Source organism: Chionomys nivalis, chromosome X (assembly GCF_950005125.1).
Source record: "Chionomys nivalis chromosome X, mChiNiv1.1, whole genome shotgun sequence".
NCBI lineage: Eukaryota > Metazoa > Chordata > Mammalia > Rodentia > Cricetidae > Chionomys > Chionomys nivalis.
This window is the reverse complement of record NC_080112.1, coordinates 83,675,723-83,693,233: the sequence shown is the minus strand read 5'-3', so window position 1 is coordinate 83,693,233 and position 17,511 is coordinate 83,675,723. Positions and strand designations below refer to the sequence as shown.

General features: G+C 32.4%; 1 protein-coding gene across 2 annotated transcripts in view; it reads right to left on the bottom strand.

Moving 5' to 3' along the window:
• Nucleotides 1–17,032, bottom strand: part of Klhl4 (kelch like family member 4) — a 90,556-nt gene extending 73,524 nt beyond the window's left edge. For both annotated transcript variants that reach the window (XM_057759588.1, XM_057759589.1), the window contains exon 1: nt 16,508–17,032. In XM_057759588.1, the coding sequence (XP_057615571.1) occupies nt 16,508–16,929 (422 nt within the window). In that variant the 5' untranslated portion in view covers nt 16,930–17,032. The remainder of the gene's footprint in view (nt 1–16,507) is intronic.
• Between the last annotated feature and the right edge of the window lie 479 nt (nt 17,033–17,511).

Genomic DNA, 17,511 nt, shown 5'->3' with positions numbered 1-17,511 from the left:
CCAATCTACTTCCTGAAGAAGATGAGCATCAAAAGTACTCCTTATGGAGTTGGTTAGCCATTTGGGCAAGAAACTGCTCTTGCCTGGACTGTTGCATAAACTGGACATGAAGAACCCACAGAGAGAGGACTGATGAACTTGCCTAAAGTTGAGATGGTCTTTCGGGATTCCTGCTTCATGAAAGAGTCTGGGAGACATTCTGCAGGATACAGAAGAAAGTGACTGAACTGTCTTTGAATTTTCCTGCTTCATGGAAATGTTTGCTGGATACTATGGGCCTGTAGGCTGAAGATGGATACCCCAACAGTACAGAAGATCTTTGAGTGACTATACAGGCAGTGAGATGTCTCTGTCATTTCTAGGGTTTTAGAAGTTGCTTACTTCTTGTTTACTTAGGTAATATTATATCCTTCTGGAGACTTTAATGGAGTTGAAGAATGGATAGTTATGGTTTTCCTTAGTTATGATTAAAGATAAAATAGATATAAATATTTTGACTGTAATTCTTGCTTGATAACTGTTTTGTTATATGTAGCTTTACTATGTTAAAGTTAAAGCCTTCCTTTTTGTTTAAAGAGAAAAGAGGAAATGGTGTAGGAGGCCCTTCTGTATTTGTGTTGCTTTCATGGGTTATTAAAGAAAACTGCCATGGCCTAGTTGATAGGACAGAACTCAGGTAGGTGGGGAAGACAACAGAATTCTGGGAGAAAGAAAGCAGAGACAGGCAGATGCCATGGTTCTACTGCCTGAGACAGATGCTGGTTAGAATCTTTTCTGGTAAGCCATAATCTCATGGTGATATACAGATTATTAGAAATGGGTTAAACTAATATGGGAGAGTTAGCCAATAAGAAGCTAGAAATAATGGGACAGGCAGTAATTTAATTAATAGAATTTTTGTGTGGTTATTTTGAGAGTTAAGCTAGCCAGGCAGTGGGATGCAGCCCGCTCCTTCCTCAACACTCTGTAGAACAATTCAGTGAATCAGAACTTATTCAGAGACATTTTTTCTCACTCCAAAGCAAAGCTTGCTAAATTTCCTTAATTATTTTAATTTTCATAAAATACAAATATGGCATTCTAAAATTATTCAGATATTTGAATCGATAATGCTAACATTTACTGCACACTTAAGGAAAAGGAAATATTAAAATTTCTCAATTTATTGCCTCAGCATATATTCCACATAGCTATATGAAATACTTGTTGCTACTCTTCATTATATAGATGAGATAATTTGAGGCTCAGAGAGATTCAACAGTTCACTGCAATTCATAACAGCATTAAATAACAGAAGTGGAATTAGATATTTCCCAAAGGCACTCAATCATGCCTTTCTATATAGAGTGTGCAATAAACACAAATTTCATCTGGTGGGCAGTCCTTTTATGCTATAATAAACATTTGGGGAAGTTGGTTTCTTTAATTTAATAATTCATTCTATTTCTTATGTTGACTAATTACTTATTCATTTATTGTATTAGAAAAGTGAACAAAATGTTTTCTTTTTCATTCTGGTATCTTTATAAAAGGAGTAATGACTAATAGTTTAACAAATTGGCTACAAACTGACATAGACAAGGAAAACAAAAATGATGTCAGAGAAAACAAAAACTAACTACAATATCACACTTTGTCTGTTATCCATAACAATTACTCATTAATTTATACATTTGGAGCCAGACGCCAAATTAAAAATCAAAGGATCAGAGGAAAACTGGCTTGAATCTGCTCAGTATAAATATATATTTAAAATTAAGCTCTACCTTGACTATGGTGAAATTGTCTTGAACTCCTGAGGTATTGATTCAAGTAACTAAACTTAACAAATGCCCATTTCAGTTTTTTATTGACAAATCATTATGAAAATTAATGATATATTATTTTAGAATTGTTTTATGTCAAGATCACTACACCATTGTTCATTCCTTGTTGATATTTGATAAGTTGCACATTTGCAATTTCAATGTACAGGTTTCATGTATTAGAAAATACCCTAAGATAATTTTCATTTACAATAAAAATCTGTTTAGTTTACTAGAATTATGTATATTTCTGTGTATCTATATGTCAAAATGTTATCCTTTATTCAACAAAACCATTCCCATTTGTTCATTTAAAATTAAAAAAAATGTTCATCCTCTCATTCTCATCTCAGGTACATAATTTCTATTCTAAGTCCTGTTGTTAACATAATTGTCCTCCATGATAAAAGGTAAGTCAGACTTGGGTAAGAAATAACTTCTGCTACATGAGAAGAATAACAGCACTATCTCATGATCTTAAGGGACTTGCAAAAGTATTTCTCTACCTATCCAATTTTAAATGATGTAGGCTGATGTTAATATCTTATTACTTATTTTACTGGACTTATTGATGATTATATACAAGTCCAATAATAATTTATATAAAGGTTTACAGAACTGAGAAAACAAATGCCAATGAAGTGAGAAGGATGGGAATGGATGTGTGTCCATTTAACAACAAGCAAAATAAATTTTGGTACAAAAGAATTTTTCAATGCTAAAATGACTACAGATACCAAGAAAGTGTAATCATAATTGAGATAATACTCATTTGGTGATTTGGCTGTATGTGGATATAAAGTGAAACCACAAAACTGGTTTAATGATGATATTTATTTGGTGAAAATCAAATCAAGTTAAATCTAACATTTCTACTACTCTGACCTGGCCATAAAAGCAGTATGAACTGGAAGAGAATGCCTAAAAATGTTAGGCATTAAATATTAAGCAGTCAATATTACATGATAATAAAGTAGCATATACTGAGTCAAAATTTGAGAATTATTTCCATTTTGCCTGGCAAAATTAATAAAATTAAATAAACCAATATATACATACCATTCTCTCCTCTCCAAATGCATACAAATCTTATCTTGTACTATTTCTGCCCAGTGCTGTCTAACTGCATCATGAAAAACAAAATTAAATAGTAAATGGTAATGAAATGCCACTTGACTAATGGAAATAGGCCAAGAGAGGACTGAATTATAATCCTCTTTGTAAGAAACTTCATTTTATCTATAATGGCAGATATGAAGATTTTAGCTACTCCCAGCATCTGATTAGCATAATGACACAATGTGAATTTTTGAAGTGAAAAACTGTGTATAATAGTGTCATAGAAATGGAGAAAGCTGTAAAACACAAGAAATTAGGTTTATATTTTTGTGAGCAGCCAAGAAATGTAATTTTGTACATTATGCATATCAAACACACAATATGGAGAAATTAGAAAATTCTGATGTCTTAGCAAAAGAGATATATTCCATATATAGAAGAGACATTAAAAGAACATGATTCTCTGGGTAAAAATTGGTGTGTGTGTGTGTAATTATTAGAGACAAGTGAGCTGGGTGTGGTGGTGTATACCTTTAATCACACTCAGAAGGCAGAGGCAGGAAGATCTTTGTGGGTTCAAGCCCAGCCTGATCTACATAGGAAATTTGACTAAAGTGCATCCAGATTACATAATGATACACAAGCAAACAAACAAAAATGAAAGAAAAAGAGTGAAAACAACATTGACTTTAGAAGAAAGTATTATGATATCTTTATTTCTCTTCATAGAATGCAATAGATGATATATAATGTGGGGAATCCACAGAGTTGGAAATTATAGAAATAACAGCATAGAAATAATCTAAACACAAAATGATTAGAATGACCAATCATTACCACATGAGGATTTATTTTTATTACTGCCTATACACTTATTTTAGGTACACACTTTTAAATTAGTTTATTTTGTTTTGTTTTTTTAACTTTATCTTATTAACTTTTATTCTTCTCTCATAAATTATATCCCAAATGCAGTTCCCCCCTCCATTTTATCCAGTCCCTCCCTCTAGCCCCCTTTTCCCCAGATCAACTCCTCCTATATATCCCAATCAGAAAAGAAAAAAAAAAAAGAAAGGGTTGAAAAGAAAAGGAAAAGAACGAGGTAAGAAAGAAAGAGCAGGCCTCCAAGCAATATCAAAGTAGTTATTTCACTTTTGTGCATGTAATCAAAGGACTCTACATTTTACAACAGATGTACTTGGTCAACCATGGTTGCTGCTGCTCTATTAATAACAGCTAGAAATTGGGAAAACCCTAGATGTCCATCAGCTAATGAACAGCTAATGAAAATGTGGTATATTTACACATGGGGATATTATTTATATGTTAAGAAAATTGAAATTATGAAATTTGCAGGTAAATGGATGGAACTATACACAACCATTCTGATTGAGGTAGCCCAAGACCAAAAGACAAATATTCATTTTTTTCTCTTATTTGCAGATGTTAACTTTTAAGCTTTAGGCATGTGTGTTTTAAGCACATTAACCACAGAATTTAGATAACTATTAAGGGTCCATCAGGGTAGAGGGAAATTTTTAAAAAACAGAAATAGAATATAGCCCTATAAAGAGGTAAAGAGGAAAGTAGAATAAGGCATTTAAAAGGAAAGTAGGGTGGGAAGGTGGGATAAAAGAGAATATAGGCAAAGACACAATACTAAAATTCGTTTGTAATGCCATATGAAAACAAATTTCTTTAGAAGATTTCTTAAACTATATATTTAAAATGAAAGGGATTTAAATGAAGTCACTATCTAACAGGCTACACAATGTTTCAATTAGCTATTTCTGATGCCAAGTAAAATCCACAATGCCAGAAATGGATTATATATTATTGAGGTTTTAGCCAAAGGGGTCTTATACACCACCCAAACATGATAGGCTATTGCCAATGCTGTTGATTAGCATCCATAACCTTATGGTACATACCTGTTGCGGAAGACTAACACTTATGTCATCCATGGTAATATTTAGCTGTTTCCAGAAGCTTCATGCCTATGGGCTAGAGTTCATGGTGCTGTAAGAAACTTTTTATACTACCAGAGGAGAAACATAATCATCACTAGTACATAGCTACAAACTCTGTGACCTGCATCAACAATCTGCATGCAAATATACTGGTGCAACAAAAATACAAACTTATGGGAGTAAATAGCCACTGCTTGCTTGGATTTAAGAGACACTCCATGAAATGAAACCCAAATAAAGGACTGTTAATGATGCCAAGAACCTTAGACTAAATGGGTCATGGTCCTTGGGGAAATCTTACATTATTATTCTGCTATAGGTACTTAGTAAAAAAATTAATACTTTTGACCCATTTTTTATACCCATATATCACTGTGCCACTCAACTTTCTTTAGAGAAGCTTCTTCTTGCCAGAGATAATAATTAACAGTGACATCCACAACTGGACATTATTCAGAGAACAGTTAGTTGGAACAAGCACTAATAAATGGGATGTCTTCTTCCAGTAAGGATCTATGTAGAAGAGAAGGTGGGAAGTTGGTAAGAAATGGATATGGTGAATGAATCAAAAGAAATAGTGTCTTCATGAAGCAGCAGGACTGATGCACTTACGAACTCACTGAGACAGTGGCAGCAAGCACAGAATCTACGCAGGTTCAAGCCAGAAAAAAATCCTAACACTAAAAAGGGGTAGTTGGTTCAAATTTCCACACTGGTCATGAAGGTATTTGCAGTTGATACCTTCTGGAAAAGGGAAAATAAGTTGTCTGCAATAGCATGTCACTGTGTATTATCAACTACAATCCAGGGCAGGTCCCATGCCCAGGAGTTGTTGTCCTACATTGGCCCACACAAAAATAGACTTAATTTTGGTTTGTTGTGACTATTTTTGTTATATTTGCATTTTTGATCTTATTGTCTCTTTCTTTTATGATATTTTTTAGTGCTCAATATAGAAAGTACCTAAAATTGGGAGCAGAGAGAAATGGGGAGGATCTGGGAGGAATTGGGGGAAGGGATAGAAAATGATTAAAATATATTGTATGAAAAAAATACTGATAGATATTGCCGTAACAACTCATGTGGTTTCTTTTATTTAAAAGACCTATAGTCTTGACTATAATATGAGAAAATTCAAGGGTTTTTGTAGAATTGTACATAAATAAAATCAATTTGAAAGCAATATGAATTGCATCACTACGTCTGTATTATCTCCTTGCCTTGTTTTCTTGTAGCTAACCCTTAAGGCTTAACTGGAGGAGGAAAATAGAATGGACAGTGAGTGATGGTGAAATTCATTCATACCATGAATAATATATGGTAGTGGAATTGAGAACTTCTTTATATTTTACTATAGTTTTCCAGAAATCTGTCACAAAAAGAATTCTTCCTTCAAAACAACATTTTAAAAAGTTGTTGCCTAGCCATTATAGCTGAACCATCTCTCCATTCAGCTACAAATCCTGTGATCTAAAAGGGTAAGCCAGTATACGTTGGTGCAAGAGTGGCAAAAACACTGTAGAAGTATCCACCAATTATCTTATTTGAGTTAAGGCTCACTCCATGAAATGCAAGGCATACGTAAACCTGGGAAGCCATGAATCTGAGACTAGAAGGGCCAGGAACCTAGGAAATGTAAAATATTGCTGCTTTGTTAAGAAACATAGCAATAAAATGACACTTAATGACATTGTGCTATGCTCATAAATTTGTTCATTATTCAATCATCATCAAAGATGCTCCCTCCTCCAGCAAAGGAGAACACCTATAGAGACCCATAATCAGAAAATTTGCAGAGAGTGAGAGATCATGGAACACTCATCCCTAATAGGGAGGTCTCCACCAAATCCCTATCTGAACTTTGGGAATTCTGCAAAAGAGAAGGCAGAAAAAGTGTGAGATCTACAGTGGATAAAGGATGCCAAGGAATCAATGTCTTGTAGACACAACAGAGATGGTGCACATGTGAATTCACAGAAATTGTGGCTCACACACAGAGACTAAATAGGTCTACCTCATATGGGGTTGTAGAGTTGAGAGAGGATGTGGAAACGTATCTCTATCCCCAACCCAGAAGCTATCTCCAATTGATAACCACTTTCAAATAAAAGTAAGTTTTATCCAAAGGAGTCTCACTCAGGAAATAAACACTTCTAAGGACAGATCCCATGCCTAGCAGTAGATGACCAACAAAAAAATGAAGCCATCATAATTTTTGGAGTTTCTTTGTTTAATATTTGTTTAATAATATTAATTCAGAGCTTTAAAAATATACTTTAGTATTCCTTTGTGAATATATATCTTACACACAAATATATATATATATATATATATATACATGTATCTTACATGTGTTTTCTGTATATATTCTTAATTGTATTCCTGTGTGTGTGCACATGTGTGTCTCTGGTCTATAAGAATCTCATATGGTTTTATTTTGGCTATTCTTGTTTTGTCCTATTTTGATTTGTTTTTGCTTTATCTTATTTTATTTTGTTTTATATCAGTTTTATTCTTTAGACATATGTTTGACTTCTAATAATAGACAGAAAGAGTGTTTATCAGGATCAGAAAGGAGATGTGGAGGAACTAGAAGAAAAGCAGGTATAAACATAATGAGAATATATTGTAAAACATAAAAATCCCTGTCTTAAATCCAAACCAAGTTAAACCAATCAAAATGAAAAACAATAGTAGAAACATAACAAATAGCAATTCATTTAGTACTTTACTATGTATATTACTGAGGCAGAAATTAACAGTTTATCCTTCTCTCCTGTATTTTAAATTCCACAGAATCTGCAAAGCTCCTCTTTTGTAATATACAATTTATAAAGACTAATACCTACTTATAGATTGACTACCTACTTTATGTACTTTTTTCCAAATAGTGAAGCAAAGTGATTTATCCATATCCATTCTCTAAAGATTTGTGAAGTAGCTTAAAGTGAATCTCTGACATGATAATTTTCCATTTTAAAATGGTACAGTTACTTCAATTACTTATTTCCACAAAATTCTCTGTGCAACTTAATCTCATTTCAACTATAATGCTAACTGCAGGCTTTTATTTTATTTTATTTTATTTTATTTTTTAGAATGAAACAGTCAAACATGAAATTGAGAAAGGAGTATGGTAAGCAGCCAACAGTTAGGAAATTGTGTTTACAGTTTGAATTTTTCTCCCTTGAATTAGCTGTGGTCATTTTATACTTGGGTTTACTTTGTATATCTGCATAGTTCTTTAAAAGCATTTTCAAACTCAGAAACACCATGATATTTTAAAGTGAGATTATCATGGACAGCTCAGTGGAAATAAAATGACCAAAATTCTGTACAGGAGTATTGCTTATCCTGAAACATACAATATCTATGAAAATTTGTTGTGGGACCTGGGGAAGGCAAGGAAAATTTTTGAATACTGTGAAGAATGTGATTGGCAGAACACATATTTTCAGCACATATAGGATTATTTTGAAATCATCCAAACTGCTCATCAGAGAGTTGAATGGAACCCTGGTGATAATAGTACATTATAGTTATTTTCCTTTTGTTGCTAGAAAATGGAAACCAAATAAGAATTTTCCACATTGTTGAACTTGTTTCTATTTTTGAATTGAGCCTTTCCCTGTTTGTATTGTGAATCATTAGACTTCCTTCCATCTTCACTGTCCTCCACTAAACACCAGGATACCTAAAACAAGTTGCTGTCATTGTAACTATTTAAGGCTTTTATGGAGGAAGTGTATAACCCTCCCCCCTTATTTTTTATCATTCAAACTGCATTGTAAACTTCTTAAGGGCATGATCTTTAAAATATTTACAATTCTATAGTAGAACTTAATAAGCATAATTAAATATCAAAGTGGCACAAGACTTTAATACTATGGACTATTTGTCAAGAATTTTCCTTTAGAAATACTTTGAGAAATTGTTACTATAAACCCCAGAATTTCTCCAGGGAGAAGCTGAGTGTAGTATCTGTTCTGTCTCTCAGGCAACGTTGCTATAATCTTTACAGTCATAGAGAATTACTAAGGGTGTTTTCTTCTTTATATTCTTGTTGAACTTTAATGGTTAGTTTTACAATATTGGTGCTTTTTCTGCTACTTTTACTCCAGAGTCAGACTTCCACTTTTAGGTAAATAAATATATAGGTAAGAAATTTCCAGTTTTTACCAAATAAAGTGCAATTATTTCTTTTCAATTTCTTGTGCTTAATCATATTCTTTGCACTACACTATTATTTTTGTTAATATAATTTGGATGTGAAAAAGAACATCTTGAGCTAACAAACTATGTTTTACCTTCTATGTTACATCTTAGTTTCAAGAAAATGAATTCTCACATACCAGGCCTGTTATTTTGAACATTATTTGCTTATTCTTGTTAAAACTTCACGTTATATGCTAATAGATTAATAAACTTGGAAAATGAAGTGCCTGAGATTTCACAGAGCAAATTATTAACCTAGAGATTTGTAATTAAATGATATAGTTAAATTTTATGATAGGAAATAGAGCCATTTATTGTCTTATGGCATACCTCATTTCTATAGTACTGGGTGCATCTTCATTCAGAGAGGGAGTAAAAGTACATGGATTTTTGTCTCTAAGTCAGTCTAAGATTAGTTTATAAAAGTTTTTGAAACTTTTTATTAATAAAAGAAAAGTAAGTTTATTCATTAATAATGGTAAAATTTAGAATTATAACATACAAATTAATAGAAAAAACAATATTCTTAGCATTTTCAAAACCCTGCCATGTTACCCTTTGCGATTCAGGGGCAAAAAATCTTTATTCCTAGGTATTATAGAACTTAAAAAATTATGATATTTTGAATATGCTTAAATGGGCTTTTACCTTATTGGAGAACTGCATTTTGAATTGGTTTTCATTAAATATTCCTGTAGGATGTAATTGTTTTAAGTGCTACTAAACTTTGGATACTGACGATGCAACAAAAACAGAAAAGCAAAAGGTGTGAGGTACATTTACCATAATATTTGAAGGTAAACAAAGGGTAAGTCACTGTGACCAATACAGGACAGGTTGATAAAATGAAGATCATGGGAGGATTAAAGATTCATTTCTGGAAGTTGCACCAACATGATCATTGGAATTTCTCTCTTCCAATGTAAATAAATGCTGTCTAAAGTTTCGTGTCTATTTGTAGACTTAAAAATGTGTACTTTATACTATTTCTAGAACACACACACACTTCTTTTTGTTTAAAATGTCAGCAATTCTTTTTCACAGCCTTATAATCAGATGTCTAGAAACAATTTGATTTAGATTCATTGCTTCTAGTTTATTTGCCTTAAGCAGTTGTTTTTAAATATACAATTAAAAAATATTACCTCTCCCAGTATGCCTAAGAATTTGGCATTTTCTTTAGTGAAAATATATAAATTGGATAGAATGATCATAAATAAAGTATACTCAATGGCTATATGATGTATTTATCATTGGAAGCTAAAAGCTTTATATAATGATTATTGTTTTTATATGTATCAATACTTTCTTCCCAAAATGAAGTAGTAGACAACAATATAAAATTATGGTTGATTTTGTACTTGAAAATATCAATGAATATTTACTATGTCACTAGTCTCCATGGTATACTTAGCCATTAAAAAGAAATGTGATTTTCTCTAATGGAAAACTGTGATTATATATGAATTCTGTACTCCTACGATAGGTACTTATGAAATGCTATCCATGAGTAATTTCATCTGAATAAAACTATTTCATGTTATTATTAGAGCTTCAGTTACCTCCACTAGAATTGCCTATAGAATATCATCTTGATGAAACAAAATATGACATATTCATTAGAAATTGTGAATCAACAGCATTATTTTAATGGTTGTGGAAGAATACAAGCAAATTAAGAAACAGCAAATATTCACTTTTTATAATTTTGTGGTACACTGCTGTTGACTTAGAAAATCTATTTAACATGAGGACCACAGGATTTAATTGTCAGAAAGAAACTATGGGCAAAAAGAGTATAAATATATTTAATATTAAGATCATGGAATCTAATTTTCCGAAAAGACATTATGGTTAAAAATTGTTTAAAAACTAAACAAAAAGTTCCATCTCTAAATTGTCTGGAATTATCTCATACGTTTAAATTATCTTCTAAAATGTTGTACATTAAGGAAAATACTTCAGGAACTCATATATTTCTGTATGTTTTGTTTTAAATCACATTTAAGAAAATTTAGCCTCTGCTACTCTATAAAAATAATAGTATTTATTGCTAATTCTTTCATTTGAAAACAGTTTATAGTGAATAATGTGGTGTAAAATTAAATAATGCAGGTCTTGTTCCTTAGAAAACCACAATATTTTTGCATAATGATATGCAACAAACATACCCAGAATGAAATTTTCCAGAAACATATAATTATTCATGTGAATAAATACTTTAAATGAATTTTTCTTTGAAAGCATAAGAAATAAAGAAAAATCATGTAAAACCTTGTGTGTGTGTGTACACATGGAATCAAATAATGTTGAAATAAGGTGATATTCAGGTATGTCATGTCAATACCAGTTGCTGCTACCCTGATCATTTGCTATAAATCATTTCACTTCACTATGGACAAGCTGAGAATTTCCAAGTATTTTTAATATACAAAAATGCTTCTTTTCAAAAAGTTTTATTACAGAAAGAAACTCTGAATCTTTAGGAATATGGTCACTTTAATAGCTGTCATTGCTAATTAAAACATCGTTGACCAAATTCACATGATTTTTAACCCTAAATTACCCATAAGTTATATATTATTAATCATTTAAACTCCTTAGAATAAGTTTATGTGACCAGAGGATGATAAACAAAACAGTGAGACACTTGTGGCTGCTTCAAATAGATTCTAGCATTGATTTTTTTTAAATAAAAACATTCATGCATTTTTCTGTTCTTAAAACATGTACCAAGCATATTACTCAAAATCTGTTTGTATTTTGCTTCTATGAGAAGACAAATGCAAGAGTAAAACTATTTATTATGGAAATAAGAGCTCTTATTGGAGAAGAAAATTGGACTGATCAATTCAGTCTCACCATAACTCTAAGCACTAAACAAGGCATACAAAATAAATAGTGATAATATTCACTGTAAAATGAAAAATTCTAAACATTTTTTCTATCACTTTTAAAAACAATAGTACTTTTTGTTTCTTCATTTGTGCTCAAATAATCCTTTAGTTTTTCAAATTGTAGCTTACTTAAGATGATTTTTTTTCTAATACATATAAAAATGTATAATTTATAAGTTGAAATGGGTTTTTAACAAATGGAAGGTAAATTTGTTTTTTTTTTTCTCACAGATATTTATCAGGTTCTTATCAGTCTTCCTGTATACACGTATTGTAAACATCAGTGTTGTATGGGTGATCGTTTATGCACACATCATCCTGTCCTGCAACTTGCATTCATTTAAAAGGAGTCTTACACACTAATGAGGACTGAAGACATATTTTACACATTTTGATTTAACACTCACTTGCACATATAAAACTGGTTTCTTTCTTTTTTTTTTTTTTTTTTTTTGGTTTCTCAAGACAGGGTTTCTCTGTGGTTTTGGAGCCTGTCCTGGAACTAGCTCTTGTAGACCAGGCTGGTCTCGAACTCACAGAGATTCGCCTGCCTCTGCCTCCCAAGTGCTGGGATTAAAGGCGTGCGCCACCACCGCCCGGCTTAAACTATGTTTCATGCCCAGAAATAAAGATAACCATGACATTTTTAAGAACCTCTCATTTTTGCATTACTATTATCTTATTTTTAGTATTTATTTTTGTATTACTTTTCAAAACTCTCTTCTCTCACTGTTTCTGTTGTGCAATCTAGTAAAAACTGCATTGGTATTTGAACATACCCAGCACATTTCAGGCACAGGGTCATTGAAATTACTGTTTTACATTCTTAGACCCTGCCTACAAATACTATACAGCTGCCTCTTTATTGTATTAGAAAGAACATTAGAATAAGTTTCATCATTTTTAATTCATGTTTCTCCTTATGTGTAAGTATTTTCCAAGTAGATTCTATATTACAGATGGGTTTGGACAGAGAATGAAAGCCCATACTGAACGTGTCTCTATATAAATATTTTGGCAAAAAATCTTGTACAATGTCATGTTTATACTTCCTACAAAGGGCATAGGTCTCTGTGCATGAGGCATACTGTGTGGGAACGGAGTATCCAGTTTCCTAGATAGCACAATACCACCATGGTTACAGGATGGCTGAGAACTCACCTCTATGTCCAAAGGACATGAATGTGATCATAAAATCACCACAATGAACAGCGTAATGTGAATTTGTTTAGTTCACCATTTAATCTGAAGATGTTTTTTACTTGATTCAGGTGGTTTTGTGGGGGCCTGTAGTACTGATTTGCACAGAAAAAAAAAATGATGTATAGTAATTAAGGACTCTTCTGTGGAACAGAGACAGTGACCTTTGGCTTGCCTCATGTTTTGTTAATCAGAAGCTTGGCTTCTTCTTTCATTGCATTTGAATCTCTGTTCAACTGTATTTGATTCTGTTACTATCTGAAGGAAAACCTTCTTTTCACTCTAGTCCCTTTAATTTTCATTAGACCACTTATATCCATTCAAATTTATATTTTTGTTTGTTTATCCCTTCTTTTTCACTCTGTCTCTGAATATAACTTCATAATATGTATAGGATATAAAAATGAGATACTTTCTTTGATTCCATTTCATTACTAACATCTAGAATTCCTGAACATAATGGATATTTAGTATTTGTGGATTTAGTTAATGAAAATTTCTGTTAATACAGTTCCCATTTCCTATTCTATATGGATATTTACAATGGCAATTACAATTTTTCAAGGCAAATTTTACTTGAAAAATAGAAAGTGCTCAGTGAAGACAGAATTTTGATTCTCAGCACATACTCCCAAATAAGAAATATATGCAGATTAATTTTTCTTACAGTTGTCAGTTTTTCAAAAACTTTATAGGTACAACAGGCCAGTGACATAATCCCCATTCCTTTTGATATTTTAAACTAATAATTCTTTAACTGGAAGCTCTCTATTAAGGTGTATGTTAGTACCATAAGTGTGTGTTAGTACCATAAACAACTCATATACATTTTATTCAATAATTGATGTTTATATAATGTGGATTAATGTTAACACTGTGATTTTCACCTAAACACTAATACAATTATTTATTTAGGAGTAATTAATCATGGCTATACCTAAATATCTTGTCATTTAGCACAAGCATAATGTAATATTACATTGTTTATCTTTGGAACTTTATGGTTAAAACAAAAAAAGAGAAAGTCTTTCTTGAACTAGGTAGTTGCAAAACAAGCAACGATGCAGTTGGCAGACGACTATCAAAAAATCAAATGACAAAAGAATTCAGAACTCTGATGAGAGGAATATTGATATATGCATGCTCACAGTGATTAAGCCTGTGGCAGACATTCTTAAATATACTACTAACTTGTGATCCAAGTTTGTAAGTATATATTTGAATTTTTAATTATTATAAAAACATATTAATAGAAATTGACATAATGACTTTTATTTCCTTGGGCAATTAACTTGACTTATTTTGTAATACTGGACACTAATAAATTAGCTCATTATGGATTCAGTTTTTATAATATTTACAGAAAGTGGAATGTCTTATAAAGTATTCGTTGTTGAGGTATGAGAGGTCATCCATGCTAGATTTATGATTTCTCCATACTGTTTGCTGTTTTTATTTTATCTGAAATTGTATCAAGGATATGGCAGGATGCTGCCAATTTAGTGAAGTCTTTTTTTTCCAGTTCTCCAATCTTGCTACAGAAGAGAGAATGAAAGGAACAAAAATTCCTAGAGCTTTTCTTTGGATTATCTTGGAACAAAACATGTAAATGTATAATAGGTAATAAGAGACATAATATTTTATCTAATAAAGTCCTCAATTTAGTTTCCCCTTCTGCCTTCATAGTCTTGACACATGCATAAATGTTTCCTGTGTTTATTTTAAGAAAATAGTAACTTTCCTATGAAAATTTAATAATTAAGGACAATTCCTTAGCAGATGAGAAATGTCAAAATCATAAATAAAATCATCTGGTGTTTTAGACTGGACAAGTACCTGTCATTTTCTTTTAGCATCTAATTTATTAGACTCATTTTTATTCTTTTTGGTTTTATTCAGAGATATACCCAGAGTTTTCTTAGAATATAACAGTGGATTTTTAAATTTATATATAGCAGAGACAAATATTTCCTTTAACCTTCAACTTGTCAGTTAAGAAGTATGGAAGTAGTTCACAAGAAAGTGCTTTGAATTGAAAAACACTAATTTCATATTATTATGAAAGTCTTTTAGTTGAGCTATATTCTCCATTCAGTCATTGTAGTTATATTTTTTGTAGTCATATTATTTTTCAGGTAAATAAAAATGCATATGCTCACAAAGAAACACTTGATATTTTAAAAGATGTTTATTGTAAGTGATCTAATATTGTGCTTAAAGCCATTTGACAATTTTTACCTGTTTATAGTTCATGAAGACCAAGTTCCTATATAGCTGTCATTTCGCATATGTGTTTTTTCTCTATCATGATATACTTCGTTTCTTTTGATATTCTCTATTAAATTCATGGAAACAAGATTGCATTTTCTAAATATAGTGAACAGACCCACACGATGAAGAAAATATCCCAGTACTTAATAGGAACACAATATCAAACACCTAGATTTTCAAAGAAGTTAGTATAGTTTCATTCTACATTAGTATGTGATTTTTTTAATACATCAAAGCAAGTTCTTTATTCTACAGCACTTCTAAAACTTAATTTCAGTCGAAAATTTAATTATGACTTACCAAATTAATAATATAAAAATTTTAATGGCAATACAAAACATGGGCAATGCACTAGGCTTACTTATACTTGACAGTGCTAAAGATAGCATAAATATTTCTTCCGTTCAGACCTTACTGATGAGAGCAAATTAGGTTAAAATCATATTAGAAATCTACCCCAAAATATGCATTTCATTTTCTTATTTTAAGATCCTGCTGATGTAAGCAGATTTTTATTACTTGTCCCATGAACATTTCTGTGTTACAAACTGGCTATGAAAGCAATGTCACTTAAAATGACTGACTCTCAAATGCCAAGGAATTTTATATATTCTTACTTTAAAAGAAACACAATTTTAAAACTATTACTGTGTCCTAAGCAGTAAACAAGTATATGCTGTGCAGTTAGAACTTGGATTTATTTTTTTCAAAGTTGCCCCGTTCACAAAATCAGAAAGAGTTCTGATTTAATGCACTTGTCAAAACAATTCTCACTGTGGGAACATCTAAACTGTTGAAAACATCTACAGAGCTTAGTAACGTAAAGAAATCTCTCTTAAAACCAAAGGAGAATTCTGAATATAACAGAAGTAAAGCTACCATAGGAATATGAACTTCTCATTAATTATCAAAACATATGCTTGATTACAGTGTTCTTTCGTAGACTAGAAGCGGGGTTTTCTTGAAGACCCTGATTGGCTGCTCACAAACTCAGAGATAGTATAACATTTCTATTTAGAACGAAATGGGAGTTTTGTAGAATAAATTAATCCAGGCTAAAGCTTTCACTTACATAACCAAAAACTCTTACCGTGATTTAGAATCTTCTATTTTGTCATCACCCATCATCTCCAAATCTTGTGAGTGCTTCTCACAATCTTCTTTGAGCAAATTCTCCTCTGGAGCCGCTTTAGGAGTGCCTTCATTTGCTTGAAGATGTACTATCACGTTTTGTTGGTGCCAATTCTGAAGGACTCTTTGATGGGCAGGGGCTGGTCCTGGCACCGGCGTCAGTATATTGTGGTGGACAGGACTATTGCCTTTCTTCAGTCCATTTCTGTCCCGTGAGTGGTTCTTCAACCTGCCCTGAACCGGGGTCCCTCTATGCTCATATCCTTCCTGCTGAAGGCAGCTTCCAGTGTTAGGCGATCCTTGAGAAGGATGACTAAACCATCTCCAGCGGAGCCTCAGGATCTGTTTCACATCAAACTCTTTCTTGCCGGACACTGACATTGTTGCCGGAGGAAAGACAAAAGCCTTCTCTGACAGAAAGGAAATGGAGCCTTTGTTATCTCTTGTTTCTCTGCCTCTTGTGTAGAACTAACAAAAGCACAAGTGCTGAGAGAGAGAGAGAGAGAGAGAGAGAGAGAGAGAGAGAGAGAGCAGTCTTTCTTGCTTTCTCTCCCCTCCCCCTCTGCCTGTGATACACTGTGAATACTTCCAGCCTAGCTGAAGCAGAAATCTGCCGCTAACAGTGTAGGTGGGAACCCATACTGACAGGATGATGAGGTCAGACCTTAAACAAGTAAATCAGCTTAGCACAGGAAAGCAGCTACCACAAACACACTCCAGCTGCTAGATTTGCAAACTCACAGCCCTCAAGCCTGAACTCGTAAATATCTAACCCAGCTTCTTTGATGCCAAAGTGCATAGTTGCTACATAAACACAGACATGTGAGTAAAAGCAACATGTTTAAAGTCACTTCTACATTCCCCGTGCCCTCGCCCACTGGCATACTCACTTCTCAGTAACCCACTTCCAAAACTGTGCTAATTTGTCCCAGGAGAATTTGTCATGGAGAATTCGTTATAATC